We start from the raw sequence: 20629 nt of genomic DNA on the forward strand, positions 1-20629 counted from the left end.
CACACCCTCCGGTCCCCCTTCTTAAACAGAGGGACCACCACCCCGGTCTGCCAATCCAGAGGCACTGTCCCCGATCGCCATGCGATGTTGCAGAGGCGTGTCAGCCAAGACAGCCCCACAACATCCAGAGACTTAAGGTACTCGGGACGGATTTCATCCACCCCAGGAGCCTTGCCGCCGAGGAGCTTTCTAACCACCTCGGGGACTTCAGCCTGGGTAATAGATGAGTCCGCCTCTGAGTCCCCAGTCTCTGCTTCCTCTTCGGAAGACGTGATGATGGGATTGAGGAGATCCTCGAAGTACTCCTTCCACCGCCCGACAACATCCACAGTCAGGGTCAACAGCTCCCCACCCGCACCGTAAACAGTGCTGGTGGAGAGTTGTTTCCGCCTCCTGAGGCGTCGGACAGTTTGCCAGAATCTCCTCAAGGCCGACCGATAGTCCTCCTCCATAGCCTCCCCGAACACCTCCCAGACCCGAGTTTTTGCCTCTGCGACTGCACGGGCTGCGGCACGCTTGGCCTGTCAGTACCTGTCAGCTGCCTCTGGGGTCCCACCTACCAACAAAGATAAGTAGGACTCCTCCTTCAGCTTGACGGCATCCCTTACTTCCGGTTGTCCACCACCGGGTTCGGGGATTGCCGCCACGACAGGCACCAGAGACCTTGCGACCACAGCTACGAGCAGCCGCATCGACAATGGAGGTAGAGAACATGGTCCACTCGGACTCCATGTCTCCAACCTCCCCCGGGATCTGGGAGAAGCTCTCCCGGAGGTGGGAGTTGAAGACATCGCTGACAGAGGGTTCCGCCAGTCGTTCCCAGCAGACCCTCACGATACGTTTGGGCCTGCCAGGTCTGACCGACTTCCTACCCTCCCAGCGGATCCAACTCACCACCAGGTGGTGATCAGTCGACAGCTCTGCCCCTCTCTTCACTCGAGTGTCCGAGACACGTGGCCGAAGCTCAGATGATACGACTACAAAGTTGATCATCGACCTCCGGCTCAGGGTGTCCTGGTGCCATGTGCACTTATGGACACCCTTGTGCTCGAACATGGTGTTCGTGATGGACAAACTGTGACTAGCACAGAAGTCCAACAACTGAACACCACTCGGGTTCAGATCGGGGAGGCCGTGCTTCCCGATCACCCCCTCCACGTCTCACTGTCGCCGACCATGTGGGTGTTGAAATCCCGCAGGAGAACAATAGAGTCCCCAGTCGGAGCGCTATCTATTACCCCTCCCAGGGACTCCAGGAAGGTCGGGTACTCTGCACTGCTGCTCGGCCCGTAGGCCGAGACAACGGTGAGAGACCTGTCCCCGACCTGAAGGCGTAGGGACGCGAACCCCAGCTCTCTGCCTCCCCCATGGGCGACGCCAGAAAAATGAAGCGTCCAGCCCCTCTCCAGGAGTTGGGTACCAGAGCCCAAGCTGTGCGTGGACTTTTTTATCCTTAATAATTAAAAATTGATTCAAAACATTGAAAAAAAATAACTTTTTAAAAAAATAACATATCTGTTTTGTCTGTGTCTTCTCACTGCCGGTTAGCAAATTGCTTCACTCCCCATTTCCTGCTTTATTTATGACAATACTAGCTGGGGTACCCGGCGCTGCCCGGGTTAACCTGTTTTAGACATAGGCCAAATGGCAATCATTTTAATCAAAACAATTGCTCAACATTTGTTTTTGTAATGCTGATGTCTTACAAATATAATATTTAATGAACTAAAGTTTGTCCAGCAGAACTATAAGAGGTGGACAAACTAAGTGGAAATACTTGTTTAAAAGACAAAACACATTTGAAGTCCTTCATGCAGACTTTGTTTTGCAATCATAACATCAATTGATATGAAATAGAACAAAATAATGAAGTCATGGCTCTTACAACAGATGAAAGTAATTATTACTCGTCTTGAATTATTATTAAAAACAATCTTTTCCCCCAGAAAATATCACAACAACACCACATGACAATGTGTCTGATCATTAGAAATGGCATAATTACTCCAAAAAGATTCCAATCGGGGTAGATAGGCCATCAGACAGTTTATAAATGCTTCAATTTAATGTTTTTTGTTTTTTTTTTTTTTAAATGCTGCATGCTTGGTTGCTCTGCTCCCTCGCCACAGCAATCACCCTCATAGTAGATTCTTCTAGAAAAACCCTTGTAAATGTACAGGCAAATATACATTGCCTGTAATGGTGTGTGTGTGTTTGACTTAAGTGTGTAAGACCCAGCAGGAAAATAATGAAAGCTCTTTCATCCACATGTTTTGCCTCCACTTTATCTGATCTATTCTTCATTGAAACCCTGAATATTCCATCGGAATGGACATCAAGAGATAAAATGCTAAAGCACCTTTCACACCAGGTCAACGTACAGTTGCGTAATGCACCGTACAGACGACACAGAGCTTATGCAGCCCTACATGGCAATACACTGAGGGACACAAAGGGGTCCGCAAAATGAACGCAAAAAAATTAAACTTCCAGCACAGAGCACCATTCCACAGTGTTCCACCCAAGTCGACACAACACTGCACTACCGTACACCAAGCGTCCGCAATTGTACACCACCCTATGCCAGTCCGGCGAAAAATCCTTTTAGGTTTTTTATCAGTATATAGTGAAGTGATGGTCTAGTGGTTAAGCACTGGGCTTGAGACCAGAGGATCCTCGGTTCAAATCCCAGCCTGAACGGAAAAATGACTAAAGGTGCGTTTACACATAACAACGACAAGTCATGAATGCCACGAAGTATACATTCTTGGCCGCTGATCACAAATGTGATGATTCAGGGCAGAGGCATCAGGTCTCCTCAGGAACTGCTGCAACCTGTTACCACGCGTTACGATTAAATGGCACGTGTTGCTAGAGAATTATCAGGAACCATTACGCATGGTCAATAATAAGTTTCCACGTTGTTGTGCACTGCTGCGCGCAATCGAGCGTAACAACGCATCTTTAAGTTCCGTCACGTTGTGAATGAGATGAATTGTCTCCACAGACACACCCATATTCATCCATCAGCTGCTGAACAATTCAGATCGCTCTAGTTTGCTCCACAGCAGAAGAACTTTGTGACTGCATGCTTTGTTGGGCTCTGTGCTATGGAGTGGCGCAGAGGAGGACGAGGAGATGGAGCGAACCAGATGTGTGGCTCCACATGGCTCTCGTCTCGCTCGTTTTCCCAAACATCAGGCACATGCAGCAGGTGGAACACCTGCAGGAACATACTGAGGAGCATTGGAACGAAACTTTTAGCCAACTTGGCGTCATTGTCCTCCTTCAGCATACTGCAGCAATGAAACTGAATGCGGTGCAGCAGGGTTTAATTGTGCGCACGTCAGAGAAGAACGCTGTCACGCTCTATTAAGGATCATCACTAATCAAGACAGATCAACACGCTCACATGAGGTGAAATGAGGGTGGCGTGACATTCGTGGAAGATTTTTTTGGCAGCCAAAAACATGCTCCACGAAAATCACGAATATCACACAGCCAACACGCACTATTAAGAAACCTATTCAGATGCGTTAAGGTCACGTTAAGAATGTCCGAATGTGCCAAGAATGACACAAATATGAACATTCGTACGCGTCTTGCCTATGTGTAAACGCACCATAAGAGCTCTTGGGCAAGGTCCTTAATCCCCTAGTTGCTCCCGGTTTGTAGTGAGAGTCTTGTATGGCAGCAGCCTGACATCGGAATGAATGTGAGCCATTGATGTGTAAAGTGCTTTAAGCATCTGACGCAGATGGAAAAGCGCTAGGTACGCAACGTTGCGAAGGCCCGGTGTGAAGGAGGCTTAAGAGTTTCACTCTTTCTTCACCAATTCTGGTGTGTTGTTGTGAGAGTAAACAAAACTGGTAGCCAGTTGAGTTCACGCTGCATTCAGAGGAATTCAGCCATCTTTGTCTTAGGAACTGGAATTTAGCATCTCTTCGGAACTGCTGTGTGATGAACTTAGAACAGTTACGTGTTACTTTACGGAGTTACAAATATAATGTAATTGCAGTAATGTCTTGCACCTAACAGTGGTAATGGGTGATACAACACAAATTTCCATCTTACCTGTAGGTCTCCAAACCTTTCAGAAGTTGGAGATACAAGGGCATAAAATCCACTAATAGGATGTGACACAGAGAGACGGGAGATGCCAGCAACCTGAGCCCGTGCAATCAGCAAATGATCCAGTTTGGTTCGAACTTCCAAGAACAATGAGCCCATATCTGGCAATACATTTGTTACAGATTAAATAAAGAAAAGATTTGCAGCACAGCAACGTCAAACATAATAACCTCTCTCAGCTACCTGCAAGATATGAGTGAACTGCTTTGAGCCACAGCGATGGGGAAGCGAGCACGGTCTTCACAATCTTCTGCGACACGCGCAATCCTTCTCTTGGAAAAAAGTCTGTCCCGTCTGATGATTCTCCCCACCAACGCAACCTCACGAATACTGCAGTCGGAGGCTTGTGAACTGTCCATTCCACCTTGCTGACTGTCACCCGTAGGAAGCATCTCAAATGGCCCTCGACCAGAGGTGGGAGGCTGGTGGATGGGGACACCTCACTGGGTACTGCAAAGACAAAATTTTTTTTAAATCGTATTCAACACACAAACATAGGCGCAATTTGGTGGGGGACAGGGGGACATGTCCCCACCTTTTCAACCAGGGGGGACAGAATATGGTATGTCCCCCCAAGTTCTGACATATATGTGTGTACTTGAAACATGCTATGCCAGTCTTATGTACAAACTATGTCAGTCTTATGTGCAAAAACCATGTCAGAATAGTATCTGTTTCTGCAGTTTGTATGTTTAGCAGCATTGACTTGTTACAACACCTGTTTCTTGTTTGTCACATTTGGAATTTTCTGGGACTGCATTTGCCCAGATATGAAACCAAAAATAGTTTCCTCTAGGGACTAGTGTCTACACATTAGTATCAATGAACCATATGCTAATTTACTAAATTCTGAAAGTTAGAAAAGGAAATCAGAAAAGCTATCTGGGACCTCAGAAAGCCCATCTGCAATTATTGCTTGATCTCCAAAATCAGCCTATGCAAGTGAAATTATGTTCAGTATAAGTGTTGTCATTAGTGCCATTTTGAAAATTAAATTCATGATAAGTAATTTATCCTAAACTCATGATCTGTTGTTTTTTCAAACTTATGCAAAAGCAAATCTTGAGGAAAAAAAATACAGTATGCGATAGTTAATAATTATTAAGAGCCTGCTCTTTCATATTTATGAATACATTTTACTACATTGCAGTTGTTTTTTAATGAGAACTCACCTATCATTCTTTTAAGTTCTACACATGTGGTGTTACCTTATTTACCACGATGTTAATAAAAATCATGCTGGCTATTCTCAGAATAAAGTACTTATGTACTTTATTTTTACTTTACTTTACTTACGTACTCGTATATCCACAGTTTCAAATTGTATAAGTCAAATGGTGTCCACCTTATGGTCTTCTCAAAACATTAAAATTACTGTTCTGGATGCTCAGAATGCATCTGAGCTTATCTAGAAACCATTGGCTCCATACAAAACAGGATTAATATGAATGAAGTGTGCTGCAGGAGTAAGCTTTATATTGGCCTAACTGCTCACAGACACAAATCAGCAACAGATGCATACAACCCCTGGCAAAAATTATGGAATCACCGGCCTCGGAGGATGGTCATTCAGTTGTTTAATTTTGTAGAAAAAAAGCAGATCACAGACATGACAAAACTAAAGTCATTTCAAATGGCAACTTTCTGGCTTTAAGAAACACTTCAAGAAATCAGGAAAAAAATTGTGGCAGTCAGTAACGGTTACTTTTTTAGACCAAGCAGATGGAAAAAAATATGGAATCACTCAATTCTGAGGAAAAAATTATGGAATCATGAAAAACAAAAGAACGCTCCAACACATCACTAGTAGTTTGTTGCACCACCTCTGGCTTTTATAACAGCTTGCAGTCTCTGAGGCATGGACTTAATGAGTGACAAACAGTACTCTTCATCAATCTGGCTCCAACTTTCTCTGATTGCTGTTGCCAGATCAGCTTTGCAGGTTGGAGCCTTGTCATGGACCATTTTCTTCAATTTCCACCAAAGATTTTCAATTGGATTAAGATCCGGACTATTGCAGGCCATGACATTGACCCTATGTCTTTTTGCAAGGAATGTTTTCACAGTTTTGCTCTATGGCAAGATGCATTATCATCTTGAAAAATAATTTCATCATCCCCAAACATCCTTTCAATTGATGGGATAAGTGTCCAAAATATCAACGTAAACTTGTGCATTTATTGATGATGTAATGACAGCCATCTCCCCAGTGCCTTTACCTGACATGCAGCCCCATATCATCAATGACTGTGGAAATTTACATGTTTTCTTCAGGCAGTCATCTTTATAAATCTCATTGGAATGGCACCAAACAAATTTCCAGCATCATCACCTTGCCCAATGCAGATTTGAGATTCATCACTGAATATGACTTTCATCCAGTCATCCACAGTCCACGATTGCTTTTCCTTAGCCCATTGTAACCTTGTTTTTTTCTGTTTGTTAATGATGGCTTTCATTTAGCTTTTCTGTATGTAAATCCCATTTCCTTTAGGCGGGTTCTTACAGTTCGGTCACAGACGTTGACTCTAGTTTCCTCCCATTTGTTCCACATTTGTTTTGTTGTGCATTTCCGATTTTTGAGACATATTGCTTTAAGTTTTCTGTCTTGACGCTTTGATGTCTTCCTTGGTCTACCAGTATGTTGCCTTTAACAACCTTTGCCTTTAACAACCTTCCCATGTTGTTTGTATTTGGTCCAGAGTTTAGACACAGCTGACTGTGAACAACCAACAACTTTTGCAACATTGCGTGATGATTTACCCTCTTTTAAGAGTTTGATAATCCTCTCCTTTGTTTCAATTGACATCTCTCGTGTTGGAGCCATGATTCATGTCAGTCCACTTGGTGCAACAGCTCTCCAAGGTGTGATCACTCCTTTTTAGATGCAGACTAACGAGCAGATCTGATTTGATGCAGGTGTTAGTTTTGGGGATGAAAATTTACAGGGTGATTTCATAATTTATTCCTCAGAATTGAGTGAGTCCATATTTTTTCCCCTCTGCTTGGTCTAAAAAAGTAACAGTTACTGACTGCCACAATTTTTTTTTCCTGATTTCTTATAGTGTTTCTTAAAGCCAGAAAGTTGCCATTTGAAATGACTTTAGTTTTGTGTCATGTCTGTGATCTGCTTTTTTTCTACAAAATTAAACAACTGAATGAACATCCTCCGAGGCCGGTGATTCCATAATTATTGCCAGGGGTTGTAAATACACATTCCCTATAGGTGTTCATTTGAAGTCAGGGTTTAATGTAATGCCGTCTCTCTACAGGGAAAAAAAAATGCAATGAATATAAAAAGGACATAGATTTTATATACATGTAGTGTCATGGGGACGGCAAATGTATGGCATGTAAAGTCTGCTGGTATGGTTTAGAGCAGACTTTGCTCTTCACTGTAACAGCGTCATCCAGAGCTTTTAAATTAGCTCCATCATGGGGGTTTCACTGCACAATTTTTCTGGCTGCAGAGAGAACCTTCCAGTAAGTACTAAAAAAAGAATGTAACAGTCTTCACTTAAAATTGTTAATTGTTTTACAGCACTTAAGCTGTAAAATATAAACATGTACACAGTCTGTAGCAAACACTTCTTCCTCAACTTTCTGTGGCTGCGTGACTGCATATTCAGGGCTTCCCAATGTGGGGTCTGCAGATGACATGTAGCCAGAATTTCCATTATTTTGGGCTGCCTTGGCAAATGACAAGCTCTCTGAAATTAAACATTTACTGTTTAGCTGTAAGTGGCAGACGGTAAACCGGATGCTCCATTGTTTTTAATGAGAGATTGAGGAAAAAAACTCCATCATCTATGGCTGGAAACAGAACAACCACACATGCCATCAAAAAAAAAAAAAAAAAAAAAAAAAAATCTAATTTATGCAAAGGATGCCTGAACTTTGTCATGATAAAGTTAAAAGATAACTGAAAATGTGTCAATACTTTGTTTACATTCACACATTTGGTAGCTAATATAACAAATTCTGATTGCCGTAAAAATGTTAAAAACACACATCAGCTGAAATAGAAAAACTGGATGTAAAATTTTCTGTATGTACTGTAAAACTAGTTTACCAAGTCCCGTCTCATACAGGAAAACATTCACTTCTGGAATCATCCTCAATGTAAAAGGATGCATGGACACCATATTTGTATGTAGTACTGCAGAGACCTCATTTATCATACAGTCGTAACACAGATTGTGCTTAAACCATGGTGCAAGCAACTGAAAAATTTTTGACTGAACATTTTGTGTGTGTGGAGGGCCGAGTGCCACCATTAGTGCATTCTGACAGCACTTTGGTCAGTTTTTCTTGGTTTAAAACACAGTGGTATTTGACTCTTATACCGGAACAAAATATGGCTCAAGTCTTGATTTCATTAAAATTTATTTACTATTTTGTATGTATTGTCTGTAATAAGTTTCCACAAATGGACTGACTCTCTGCATTAACTGACTTAATTCTGCTTTCATTGTTTATCAAATTCTAAGTACGTCTTATAAAACAAATCAATAGTTGCACCCTTTCTGCTTTTAATAATTGTCTGCTTTGTCAATGAAAAGTCTTTTGCCACTTGTAAGTCATTTAAAACTGATGCAATAGTTTAAAAATTTAATTAAGAGCCCAATTTTATAAGAATCAGGCAGGTATCTATTAGAAGGTGGTTTTTGACTCCATTAGATTCCCCCAAAAAATTTTATGGGTAACTATATGTTAGAAAGGAACAAAAATCATATTTATTTTTTATCCTATAAAAGGATAAAAAATTCCACATTTCCACAGTTCCACATTTCAAATGCTCATATTTCCGTGCGCCCTGAGTGAGCCAAATAGATTTTTAGTAGTGTCAGTGTATCGGGTATGGACTCTCCAAAAACCTGAAAATTTTGGCGGCTGACTCAGGGCGCAGGCCACAGGCGGTGCTGCAAATTGCTGTTTTATGTAATTGTGCACATTTTCACATGGGTGGTGTGGTCTGCGCCCTTAGTCAGCCAAGGTCTTTTATGCATGTAATGATAGATTAGGACCTATTACTTTGATTTTGATGAAAGTTTTGACAGCTGACTTTGGATGCACAAGTACAGGGGGTGCTTTTTGCTGCCAAAATGCGAAATTACCACTTTTTCACTAAGTGATTTCTCCACATGCCCCAAGTCAAAGTGATGAAATATGGCTCATATTGTCACTCAGCATCTCTTGTTTCAGAGGTAAAGAGAGTTTAGTGGCTGGTTTTGTTATTGACCCTTTTTGCACCGTTTTTGGTGGACTACTTCACAAAGAGGCCAAACATGGCAACTTCCTCCGATTTTCATGAAACTTGCAGAATTTGTTCCCATAACAGGGTAAAGGGGCCTCTGTAGGTTTGAGTGCATTGTGGCAAGTCATTCTGGCTGTAGGATGCCATCTATACTACTATAACGGACTGATGCAGAAGGTGGCAGCAATGCAACAATAAGGAAGCCGGCTGCTGTTAAACCACAGAAGAGGGGTGCATTTGATTCACTCCACAGGGTCACATTTTGAGAGGAGTGCATTTCGTGTTACAATAAAGCCATAAAATATATATATTTTTTAAGTTAGTGTTTGTACATGACGATATAAACGGAACACGGAAACAGATTTTGACGGAAATGTGTATACAAACGGAGGTTTTGCGCCCATGTTAAACCATGTCTATGAACATTTCTAGTAAAAGTCAACCGATTACCGGCCAGGGCAGTTATCTTATCAGCCTGATACGCCTAAGGTACACCTGTGCAATAATCATGCTGTCTAATCAGCATCTTGATATGCCACACCTATGAGTTGGGAAGGCTTATCTCGGCATGGAGAAGTGCTCAATAACACAGATTTACACAGATTTGTGAAAAATAGTTTTTTGTGTGTATATAGAAAATGGTTTAGATCTTTGAGTTCAGCTCATAATAAATGGGAGCAAAAACAAAAGTGTTACATTTATATTTTTGTTAAATGTATTTGTTACCTCCGCCAACAAAGTTGGAGGAGGTCATGTTTTCGCCCGTTTGTTCCTTTGGTTTTCTGTTTGTTTGTAAACAGCCTGGAGTGCATAAATTTTTATATACAGATACAGATTCTTTATCGTCATTGTAACCAGTACCATGAAAGTTCAGGTGAAAGTCTTTCAGTGCAAATATAAACCACGTGCTGACTTGAAAGGTCTGGAGAAGAAAAGATAAATAAACACAAAATTTAACCATATGAAAGCGGTATGTCCCTGAGTGCAAATTAAAAAAGAAAAAAAAATTATAAGAATGTAGTAGCAAAAGAGATCACATATATAAAAAAGAGAAACGTACAAAACAGTGGATACTTCAGCGGCAGTGGATATTGCACATTACACAAATAAAAAATGTTTATCAGTTCAATGGTACGAATATTTCATGAAGTGAAAGCTGGAACATACCATTCAACGAGGCGAAGCCGAGAATTCTGATATCAGTCACCGCTACAGTTATGTGTTTTTTTCCTGTGTTTTGGATACCAGGAACATGGATGGATCTTCTTGTGTCTTTTAATTTTAAGTAAACACAAGAATAAAAATGGTAATAATTAGAAAATGTCTACATAATAGTACTATATCCTACGGAAGAGCACTGCATTCGCTGGATAACAAAATAAATTAAAAAAAAAAACCCTGATCTCGTAATTACGAGAGTTGGAAGTCTGAAGGGGGCGAGGATAGCTGATGATAGCACACTGTGATCGAACACATTGTGAGTTTTCCTTTAAGGTGTTCCCGGATGAATGAAATTCCTCAAGGGAGGTGCACAGGGCCCCCAGACTGAAAAGTGCACGTTCAGGAGTTGTTCTCCCCGTTTTAAATCAAATAAGACCTTTTTCCAAACGTTCTTCAACAGAAAAAAAGTTTATCCCCAAAATGAGACATCCTCTGTTCTTTGCGACTTACACTGATCTTGACATGTAAGCTGCTTCTCTTATTATTACCATTTTTATTCTTGTGTTTTAAAATTAAAAAGACACAAGATGATCTATCCATGTTCCTAATCTCCGAAATACAAGAAAATAAATAAATAAATAAACAAACAAACACACACACCCTCAAAGATCCACACATTTCTGGATCTGGTTTTACACACACACACACACACACACACACACACACACACACACACACACACACACACACACACACACACACACACACACACACACACACACACACACACACTTATGGATCAGGTTAAACATTTATGGATTGAAATACACATTTGCAAATACTTTTGCTCCAATAATAACCCCATACATTTGGTGTACATTTTGAATTCTATCTCAATCAAAAGTCCTTCATTCACTCTCATTTATCTGTTATGGATTTATTTAGCTACACCACCAAAACTGCATGGAGGTTCCAATTTTATGCCTGTTTGTCTATCTTCCAGTTATCAGCTGGAAATCAAGTGCCAAAAATCAATGACAAATTGTGTAACCAATGTTCTGTGAAAATTACCTGAAAAAGAATTCAGAAACCGAAAAAGTTGAAGAAAAAAAAAAAAAAAACCTGACAACAGTGCATTAACTAAACACGTACTCCTGACGTTTGATCACATCTAATTTAGCTTATGAAAAACCACTTCTAACAGGACTTTGACCTAGAATTTTTTTTTTTCCAAAGTAAAATTTTGTGGAACTGGAAACTAGTGTTGGTGGATGTTTGTTTCTTTTCTCTTTTATTAAAAATCTTGTCTTTGTGGTGTATTCAATTGAATATAGGTTGAGGAGGATTTGCAAATCATTGTATTCTGTTTTTATTTACATTTTACACAACGTCCCAACTTCACTGAAATTACGGTACATTTTGTTTTTTTAATTTCCTCAAATTAATAAGTACACAATTAGTAATCATGGAAAGTAAGAAACAGATATGTAGCCTCTGGTGTGAAAACCTACAAAAGTGGTCGTGATTCCTTGAAGATCAGTTTTAGTTCTGAAAGTAGCCTGTATTCTTGTGAAAATTGATAAGAAGTTGTTGTTTAATATACTAGCTTTCTTTGCTGTTGGTTATGGCCCAGTCACACGGCACACGATTCCTGAACGAAGGGAAAAAGTACAAAAAGTCACAATTCGTTGAGAAAAGGTGGACGAAAGAGCTTTATCACTGAATATCATGCGAAGCAAGAGCGCAAAAGGGATGAAAGAGGAACTTAACAAAATCGAAGCTAACGACCTCAACGCTTTAAATGGAACGCGCCTGGAGCCACAGTTGGAGCAGTGTGTGTCTGCATCTCTGAGTTCCAGGACTCAGCACTGGGACAGAGATCATAGTGCCTGAGTCCTGGAGAAACTGCAAACAGAAGATGTGGAGATCTGTGTGCACGTCGGTGGACCCACCTGCTCTGGTTCCTCGTCCAAAACAAAAGAGGGATCATCTCCTTCATCATCAGAATCCTCACTGTCTGTCAACACGGCGCATGTTCCGTCTGGCTCCAATTTAAAAAACAAAACAAAAATCTCTGGTGTTCCGTGGTCACTGCTGTATCACTGTATTATGTTCTAAGCCAAATATATTGATTTATAACAGAAAACTGTCAAAACGGAACAAATATAAGTGTAAAGATGATTAAATATATCAGAGCAGTAAATTGATCAGTGCGTGTGAACGCGCATTGACTCATGTACGGTTATTCCACCAGCTGCAGCTGATCCACAACGTGAATTCTGCCTTCCAGAACAGCTCTTTATATAATCATTTGAATCATCTACCTGTTGCCACATGTACATAAGTGCTGGATTGTCATTTCTACACTCATATTGTTATATTTAATAAAAAAATAAGCGCATGCAGGAGCTGCTGGTGCTGCAATCTTGTACCATCATAAATTACACAACGTTTTTGTTGTTTCAAATTCAGCAGTTGCTTGTGGCAAAATAATTAATTGTATCCACACAAAAGATAAATTCTGGCCTATATAAGGTGCCTGAGCCCATTGAAGCTGACTTCCCACCCAGATAAAAAAAAATCCAAGCAAGCAGGCTGAGTTTGCCCTGTAATTTCCGACAGTACATGAATGCAGCAACAGCCTCAGCGCTCACAAACCGGCTTCTGCACTGTGTGAAAATATTCAGCCGGTCGAACGAAGTCAAACTAAACAATAACGTTACAAAAACTAAACAAATGATTAAAAAAATGTCAAGAACGACAGCTAAACAAAACAAGGAAGAATGGAGGTTTTCATTGCCCTTCGTTCAAAATTTTTCAATAGTTTAAAAATCTGGACGAAGTGCCAGCTGCAGGAACGAAACTGCCAACGAAAGTCCAGATTTCTTGTTTCATCAGGGCTTCATTGCCCTTCGTTAAGCACTGTGTGACTGGGCCATTAGTTTCCATCTTAGTACTTATGCATGTATGGAAATATTTAGAATCAGTTTACATATATGGTGCAATTTTAATTTTCTTTTTAAAATCTGATTTCCATGATTTTAGTGTATTTTAATTTGGCAGTGGCTATTCATACATAGCCGTATTTGTATAGTGAACGTCTATTGGTACGTAGCGTTTCTGTCAGTGGCCAATATAGATCAAGTGATCATGAGACCACATACTTGTACATGTATTTACTATTGACACATAGATTCCTAAACTACCTTAACCACTACCACTAATCCTCACCATAACTATAAGGCTGCATTATGTATGAATGTTATTAATACGGCTACGTACGAATAGCCACTTCCTTCAAAGTATACTTGACTACTATAAATATATTTACAAGGTTATGTTGTTGCACAATTATATATATATATATATAGACACACACTTTGGGGAATATTAACTTTTGAGAGTTTCACAAAATACAAACCAAACTATATCAGACATATAGCATTTCATCATTTAACATTATCGTCATACTTGTTTTTTGTCACAGATGTCATCAAAGTCAAAACAGCCTATTACAGTCATTTGTGCTGAAATTGTCTCCTATCAGTGGTTGGTGCTTGGGCATACACAGTAAAACTGTGGTACTGTAACTATGGCACACGGGTAAACGATTATATAAATCATGATTTATATCATTCATAACTTTGAAGAGAATTGAAGACTAACCATTGAAGACCCCATCTGTGATTTTCGATTGAATTTTATAGAGTTCGTCCAACTACAGCGATATTTGAAAACATCAACTAGTTAACATACAACGCGGATTTAAACATTAATAAAAAATTGTATCAACAAAAACAAAGGATGCGAATGATATTACAAACTAACTGTGACAGCTAACACCAACAGGCTAAGTTAGCAATATTTTACCTTTCTTTCTGCCGCTTCCTGCGTTGACAGACCTCGGTGTTTTGCTCTTCATTTCTCTACTTCGACAAATAATACTTGAATAACACAACACTCAAATGTAAAAGGACGGTATCCACGGTTTCACAGGTGACAGAAACATCGTTTACATACACAAACTGCAGCGCGCAAACTCCTTCTTCTTCTTCTTGGTTGTCGGCAGGCTAGGCACGGTCAGTGCATTGCTGCCCCCCTCAGGTCATACGACACAGAACACCTATTAAATGTCAATGAGATAGACACAGCACCCCTATATTTTCCAATACAAGCCACAGTTTTTTAAAAAACAAACCACCAAATTCGCTCTCTCCTTTTGGGAGGCTCCATGCCCCAGTAATGTCCTCAAAGAAAACGTACTACAACCTGTTATATACAACCTGGTATTCCTGTTTTATGGAACAGATCGTTGGTGTTTCCCTAGGAAACACAAAATGTATCCAAAATGTTTTGCTTTGATATTAGAAAGGTTTTCCCGCGAAATGTGCTTTGAAAATGTTTTGAAAACTTTAATGCGTAGACTCTCCAAAACATCTTAACAAAATGTTTTCAGAATGTTTCAGTAAGATGTTCTATGTATGTTTTCCTACATTACAACAGAATGTTTGACAGATGTGTCCTAGATGTTTTGAAACAGTCATATTGTTTTGTATCAGGGCAGAGAATTATTTATTTGATTAAAAAAAGAAAATCTAAGTCATTAAGTAAAATAAAAAAATATATATGAATTTCCATATTTTGACCATATTGTTAATAGCATCTAGAACAGAATCATTTTTGTACAGAAATACAGCTGCTGCTGATTGGCTAACTGCATCCTGACTGGCTAGCTGCATCCTGATTGGCTGGTCACAGCAGATACACAATGTCAAATTTAAAGCATCACTGTAAAGCTCTCTCTCTCTCTTATATTTGAAGAAATAGTAAGTTCTGAAACGTAAGTTTGAAAATTATTTGTGTATATTTATGTAGAATAAGGTCCCTAGATCATAAGGCACTGATAGCTATATGCTAAAGATGTGTGATTAGTACAAATTATGGAAAAATGTTGGAGGGACTGGTAGCAGAATTTGAATTTGAAGTCATGAACTGTTATACCCCGTCACAAATATAGCCAGAATCACGCAGAATCATGCAGAATGGCGTCAGAATGACGAATCGGCGCACATCCAAAAAGTGTCGGGTTTCAGTTCCAAAACATTCTGACAGCCATCTGCAAGAGTCCACACAGTTGGTCAAAATCTGCCAGCGGCCCCGAGTGTGACACCCATGTTCAAAACCCTCCGGGCGCCGTCGAGATGGGACACCTATTCGACGGCGGTCCATGTGGACCGCAATTTATATATTCTGATGGCAGCAAAACAGGATCGGAAACGATTTGAGCACATATGAGGGAACTGCGAGATGGATCTGGCACCACAAAGCCTGCTGGAACTGTTGAAATATACGAGGTCTGTGATAAAAGTAACGGACCTTATTATTTTTTTCAAAAACCATATGGATTTGAATCACGTGTGATTACATCAGACATGCTTGAACCCTCGTGGGCATGCAAGAGTTTTTTCACACCTGTCGGTTACGTCATGGGCAGTCTTTGAGTGAGGAGTGGCCCACCCTCTCGTCGTTTTTTCATTGTTTAGGAATGGCTCAGAGACTGCTGCTTTGTTTGATCAAAATTTTTTCAAAACTGTAAGGCACAACTGAGTGGACACCATTCGATAAATTCAGCTGGTTTTCGGTAAAAATTTAACGGCTGATGAGAGATTTTGGTCTGGTAGTGTCGCTTTAAGGACGTCCCATGGCGCCTGATGGCGATCTGCGCTTCGAGGCGGCAGCATCTCGCCGTTTCAAGTTGAAAACTTCCACATTTCAAGCTCTGTTGACTCAGTAAGTCTTCAGAGAACAGAGAACTTGCAGAAGAAGTCGGCATGAGGAGTTTATTCGGACATTCCATTGTTAACGGACATTTTGTAATGAAAGAACGTGCGGGCAGAGTCGCATGTCGGGCCGGACCCGACCGCGGGGGGTCGCGACAGGAAAAACACCTCCGTTGGAAACCTTAACGGGCAAGTTGGAACATGCCCAAGCTGTTAAACAATTTCTCAGTTACTCACTTGTTGAAAGCCATCAAAAGCCGCCTGAATTTTACAAATGGTTTTCAACACGGAGGTGTTTTTCCTGTCGCAGCGCACACAGATTTGCGCGCACGTCTTTCATTAAAAAATGTCCTTAAACAGTGGAATGTCCGCATAAAGTCCTAATGCCGGCCTCTTCTGAATCTTCTCTGTTCTCTCACGACTTCCTGGGTGAATTAAGCCTTAAATTAGAATGTTTTCAGGTCGAAACAGGCCGACGACGGCGCCTGGAAACGCTGCGTGACGTCCCGCTCCGTGGGAAGTCTTTACAGCGACAGAAACACCCCATAATCTCTCATCAGCCGTTAAACTTTTAACCGAAAACCACCTTAATTTCTCCAATAGTGTCCACTCGGATATTCCTCACAGGTCCAGAAAAAATGTTGATAAAGCAACGCGCGCCGTCCGCAGCTGCTATTCAGACAAAGAGATTCCGACGGGCGGGGTGGAGCACTCCTCACTCAAGGCCTGCCCACAGGCGAATGACGTCACCGACGCGTGAAAAAACGCACGCATGCGCACGAGGGTTCAAGCATGTCTGACGTAAAAACATATGAATCAAATCCATTTATTTAAAAAAAAATAAAAAGGACCGCTTTTTTCATCACAGACCTCGTATGTGGCACACTTCATTATGATAATAATTATGAATTATTATCATGTACAGTGAATATGAACAGTGGCTAACAAACCGAAAGCAGCACTGTGCGCTACTGTGTGCATGCCACCGCAACTCTAAACAGGCTGTTATAGCCACAGTAGACCTTACAGTCTAGATATTTGTCCATTCCTTCCCATGGGCTATGTAAATAATGTGAACTATTGTCTCCATTATCTCTCTATATTCCATGAGCTGCGCCTCTCCGTGCTGCGCAGCAACGCGTCATTGCACCCGTCAGGCTCAGAGCTGAATGGATCTGACCACTGTAATATATGATCACCTTCTACCTCTGTAGGTGCTACAGAGTACAGTGGAGCAAATGGAGTCAGGTTGCATCCAGAGTGTATGTAGACGACACAGACTGCTGTCAGATGGCCATAAAAGGCGCTACAGACTGCCCGATCTGCAAATGTCTGGATGGCAAACACAGGACCGGAGCGCTGTGTTCCTCATGTGCACCTGTGCACGTGTGTGCATGGCGCACTTGCCCTCTGCGCACATGTGGGGCTGCAATTATCACTCAGCTGCGCGTTTGTGTGTGTGTATGGATAACGCTGCCTTGGCCACTAAGCGCGCACGTGGGGCTCATATTCACACTCATGCCACTAGACTGCTTCACTCAAAGCTTGATGGCATTGGGCCATGCTGTCCCCCGCTTCAGATGGAACCTTTTTGTTCTTTTTTGCACACTTCAGGAGCACAACACAACTCTGGACACCGCAATGGTTGGCTTATCACATGGAATTAATATTTTATTTTGAGTGAGAGGATTTTAACCACAGGCTGCTGTCCTGGCATCATGTCCATGCCGGTGCCGTGAAACACTCTTGGACCGCTGTTGGAGGTGAGATTCATGTTTATTAATGGTGTAACTGCCTGGCACAAGTTCCATGTCATATCTCCTACAGAGTTAGAAGTTGATCATTTATTACAGCGTAAGATCCATTCAGCTCTGAGCCTGACTCGTGCAATGACGCATTACTGTGCATGACAGAGAGACGCAGCTGCCAGCATTATGATGGAAACAATAGTTCACATTATTTACATCGCCCATGGGAATGAATGGACAAATATCTGTACTGTAAGGTCTATTGTGGATATAACAGCCTGTTCAGATTTGCGGCAGCATGCGCACAGTAGAGCATTGAGCTTTCGGTTTGATAGCCGTTGTTCACATTCACTGTACATGATAATAATTCAGAATTGTTATCATGATGAAGCGTACCACATACATTTTAACAGTACCTTTGCACTGGGGTTGGGGGGGGGGGGGGGTGGACATTATTATATGTTGCATGTGCAGGGTCATACCAGCAGGCTTTGTGGTGCCAGATCCATCTCGAGGTTTCCTCGTATGCGCTCAAGATCTAGTTTTGCCACCATCGGAATATGTAAATTGCAGTCAGATAGTCATCAGATTACACATGGATCGCTGTCGGATAGGTGTCCCATCTCGACTGCACCCGGAGAGTTTTGAACATGTGCATCACACTCGGGGCCGCTGGTTGATTTTGACCAACTGTGTCTACTTCCGCAGATGGCTGTCAGAACATTTTGGAACGGAAATCCGACACTTGGATGTGCACCTTTTCATCATTCTGATGCCACTCTGCGTGATTCTGGCTATGTATGATGGGGGTATTAATGTTTTCAAAATGTTCTCCGAAATGTATTGGTATATTGCCACATAACATTTTGTAAGTGCTGCCATAAAACATTTTCGAAAACATTTTCAAAATGCTTTGGACTTTCTACACTTTGTTTTCAAGACATTTTCCCAAAATGTTTTACCAACCAAACCAAAATGTTTCTGAGATGTTTTCAAACATCAAATTGTTTCCTGGGTTCCTCAGAGGAAGAAAATTTTGTTCAAGAAAGTATGACAAGTTGTTAGTCTAGTAATAGTAACTTCATCCTTCCTTTTCTTTCAACTATTTACTGAATCTGTCACTGTACTAGCTATAGAAAATCAGTGCCTACTCTGAGTTTCCTGCTCCCAACATTTTTGCCATTGTAAATTAATTTCCCTCCATACACTTGCCCTCTTCTTTGTAAAGATTGATACTGATGTCTATGTTTTCATTTGTCACAGCTTTTTTGGCCAAACTGAATAAAAACAGATAAAAATTTTAAAGTTTATATTAATATTTATTTAAGCAACCTTTTACAACTGTGTACCCTCACTGAATGTTACTCTTTTGTATAACCAGAAACATTTACCCACTTCAAAGATAGATAGATAGATAGATAGATAGATAGATAGATAGATAGATAGATAGATAGATAGATAGATAGATATACTCAACAAAAATATAAACGCAACACTTTTGGTTTTGCTCCCATTTTGTATGAGATGAACTCAAAGATCTAAAACTTTTTCCACATACACAATATCACCATTTCTCTCAAATATTGTTCACAAACCAGAATAAATCTGTGATAGTGAGCACTTCTCCTTTGCTGAGATAATCCATCCCACCTCACAGGTGTGCCATATCAAGATGCTGATTAGACACCATGATTAGTGCACAGGTGTGCCTTAGACTGCCCACAATAAAAGGCCACTCTGAAAGGTGCAGTTTTATCACACAGCACAATGCCACAGATGTCGCAAGATTTGAGGGAGCGTGCAGTTGGCGTGCTGACAGCAGGAATGTCAACCAGAGCTGTTGCTCGTGTATTGAATGTTCATTTCTCTACCATAAGCTGTCTCCAAAGTCGTTTCAGAGAATTTGGCAGTACATCCAACCAGCCTCACAACCGCAGACCACGTGTAACCACACCAGCCCAGGACCTCCACATCCAGCATGTTCACCTCCAAGATCGTCTGAGACGAGTCACTCGGACAGCTGCTGAAACAATCGGTTTGCATAACCAAAGAATTTCTGCACAAACTGTCAGAAACCGTCTCAGGGAAGCTCATCTGCATGCTCGTCGTCCTCATCAGGGTCTCAACCTGACTCCAGTTCGTCGTCGTAACCGACTTGAGTGGGCAAATGCTCACATTCGCTGGCGTTTGGCACACTGGAGAGGTGTTCTCTTCACGGATGATGCGAAGGAGATGTGTTGCACTGCATGAGGCAAATGGTGGTCACACCAGATACTGACTGGTATCCCCCCCCCAATAAAACAAAACTGCACCTTTCAGAGTGGCCTTTTATTGTGGGCAGTCTAAGGCACACCTGTGCACTAATCATGGTGTCTAATCAGCATCTTGATATGGCACACCTGTGAGGTGGAATGGATTATCTCAGCAAAGGAGAAGTGCTCACTGTCACAGATTTCGACTGGTTTGTGAACAATATTTGACGGAAATGGTGATATTGTGTATGTGGAAAAAGTTTTAGATCTTTGAGTTCATCTCATACAAAATGGGAGCAA

General features: G+C 41.2%; 1 protein-coding gene across 3 annotated transcripts in view; it reads right to left on the reverse strand.

Moving 5' to 3' along the window:
- Positions 1-14595, reverse strand: part of c2cd3 (C2 domain containing 3 centriole elongation regulator) — a 105145-nt gene extending 90550 nt beyond the window's left edge. For 2 of the 3 annotated variants that reach the window (XM_034168347.1, XM_034168346.1), the window contains exons 1-3: positions 14420-14595; positions 4315-4581; positions 4075-4232 (exon numbers count right to left, since the gene is read on the reverse strand). In XM_034168347.1, the coding sequence (XP_034024238.1) occupies positions 4075-4232; positions 4315-4581; positions 14420-14471 (477 nt within the window). In that variant the 5' untranslated portion in view covers positions 14472-14595. Of the gene's footprint in view, positions 1-4074; positions 4233-4314; positions 4582-14419 lie in introns of those variants that run through there. The other variant, XM_034168348.1, reaches the window with a different exon arrangement.
- Positions 14596-20629: the final 6034 nt, after the last annotated feature.

Source organism: Thalassophryne amazonica, chromosome 4 (assembly GCF_902500255.1).
Source record: "Thalassophryne amazonica chromosome 4, fThaAma1.1, whole genome shotgun sequence".
NCBI classification, from domain to species: Eukaryota; Metazoa; Chordata; class Actinopteri; order Batrachoidiformes; family Batrachoididae; genus Thalassophryne; species Thalassophryne amazonica.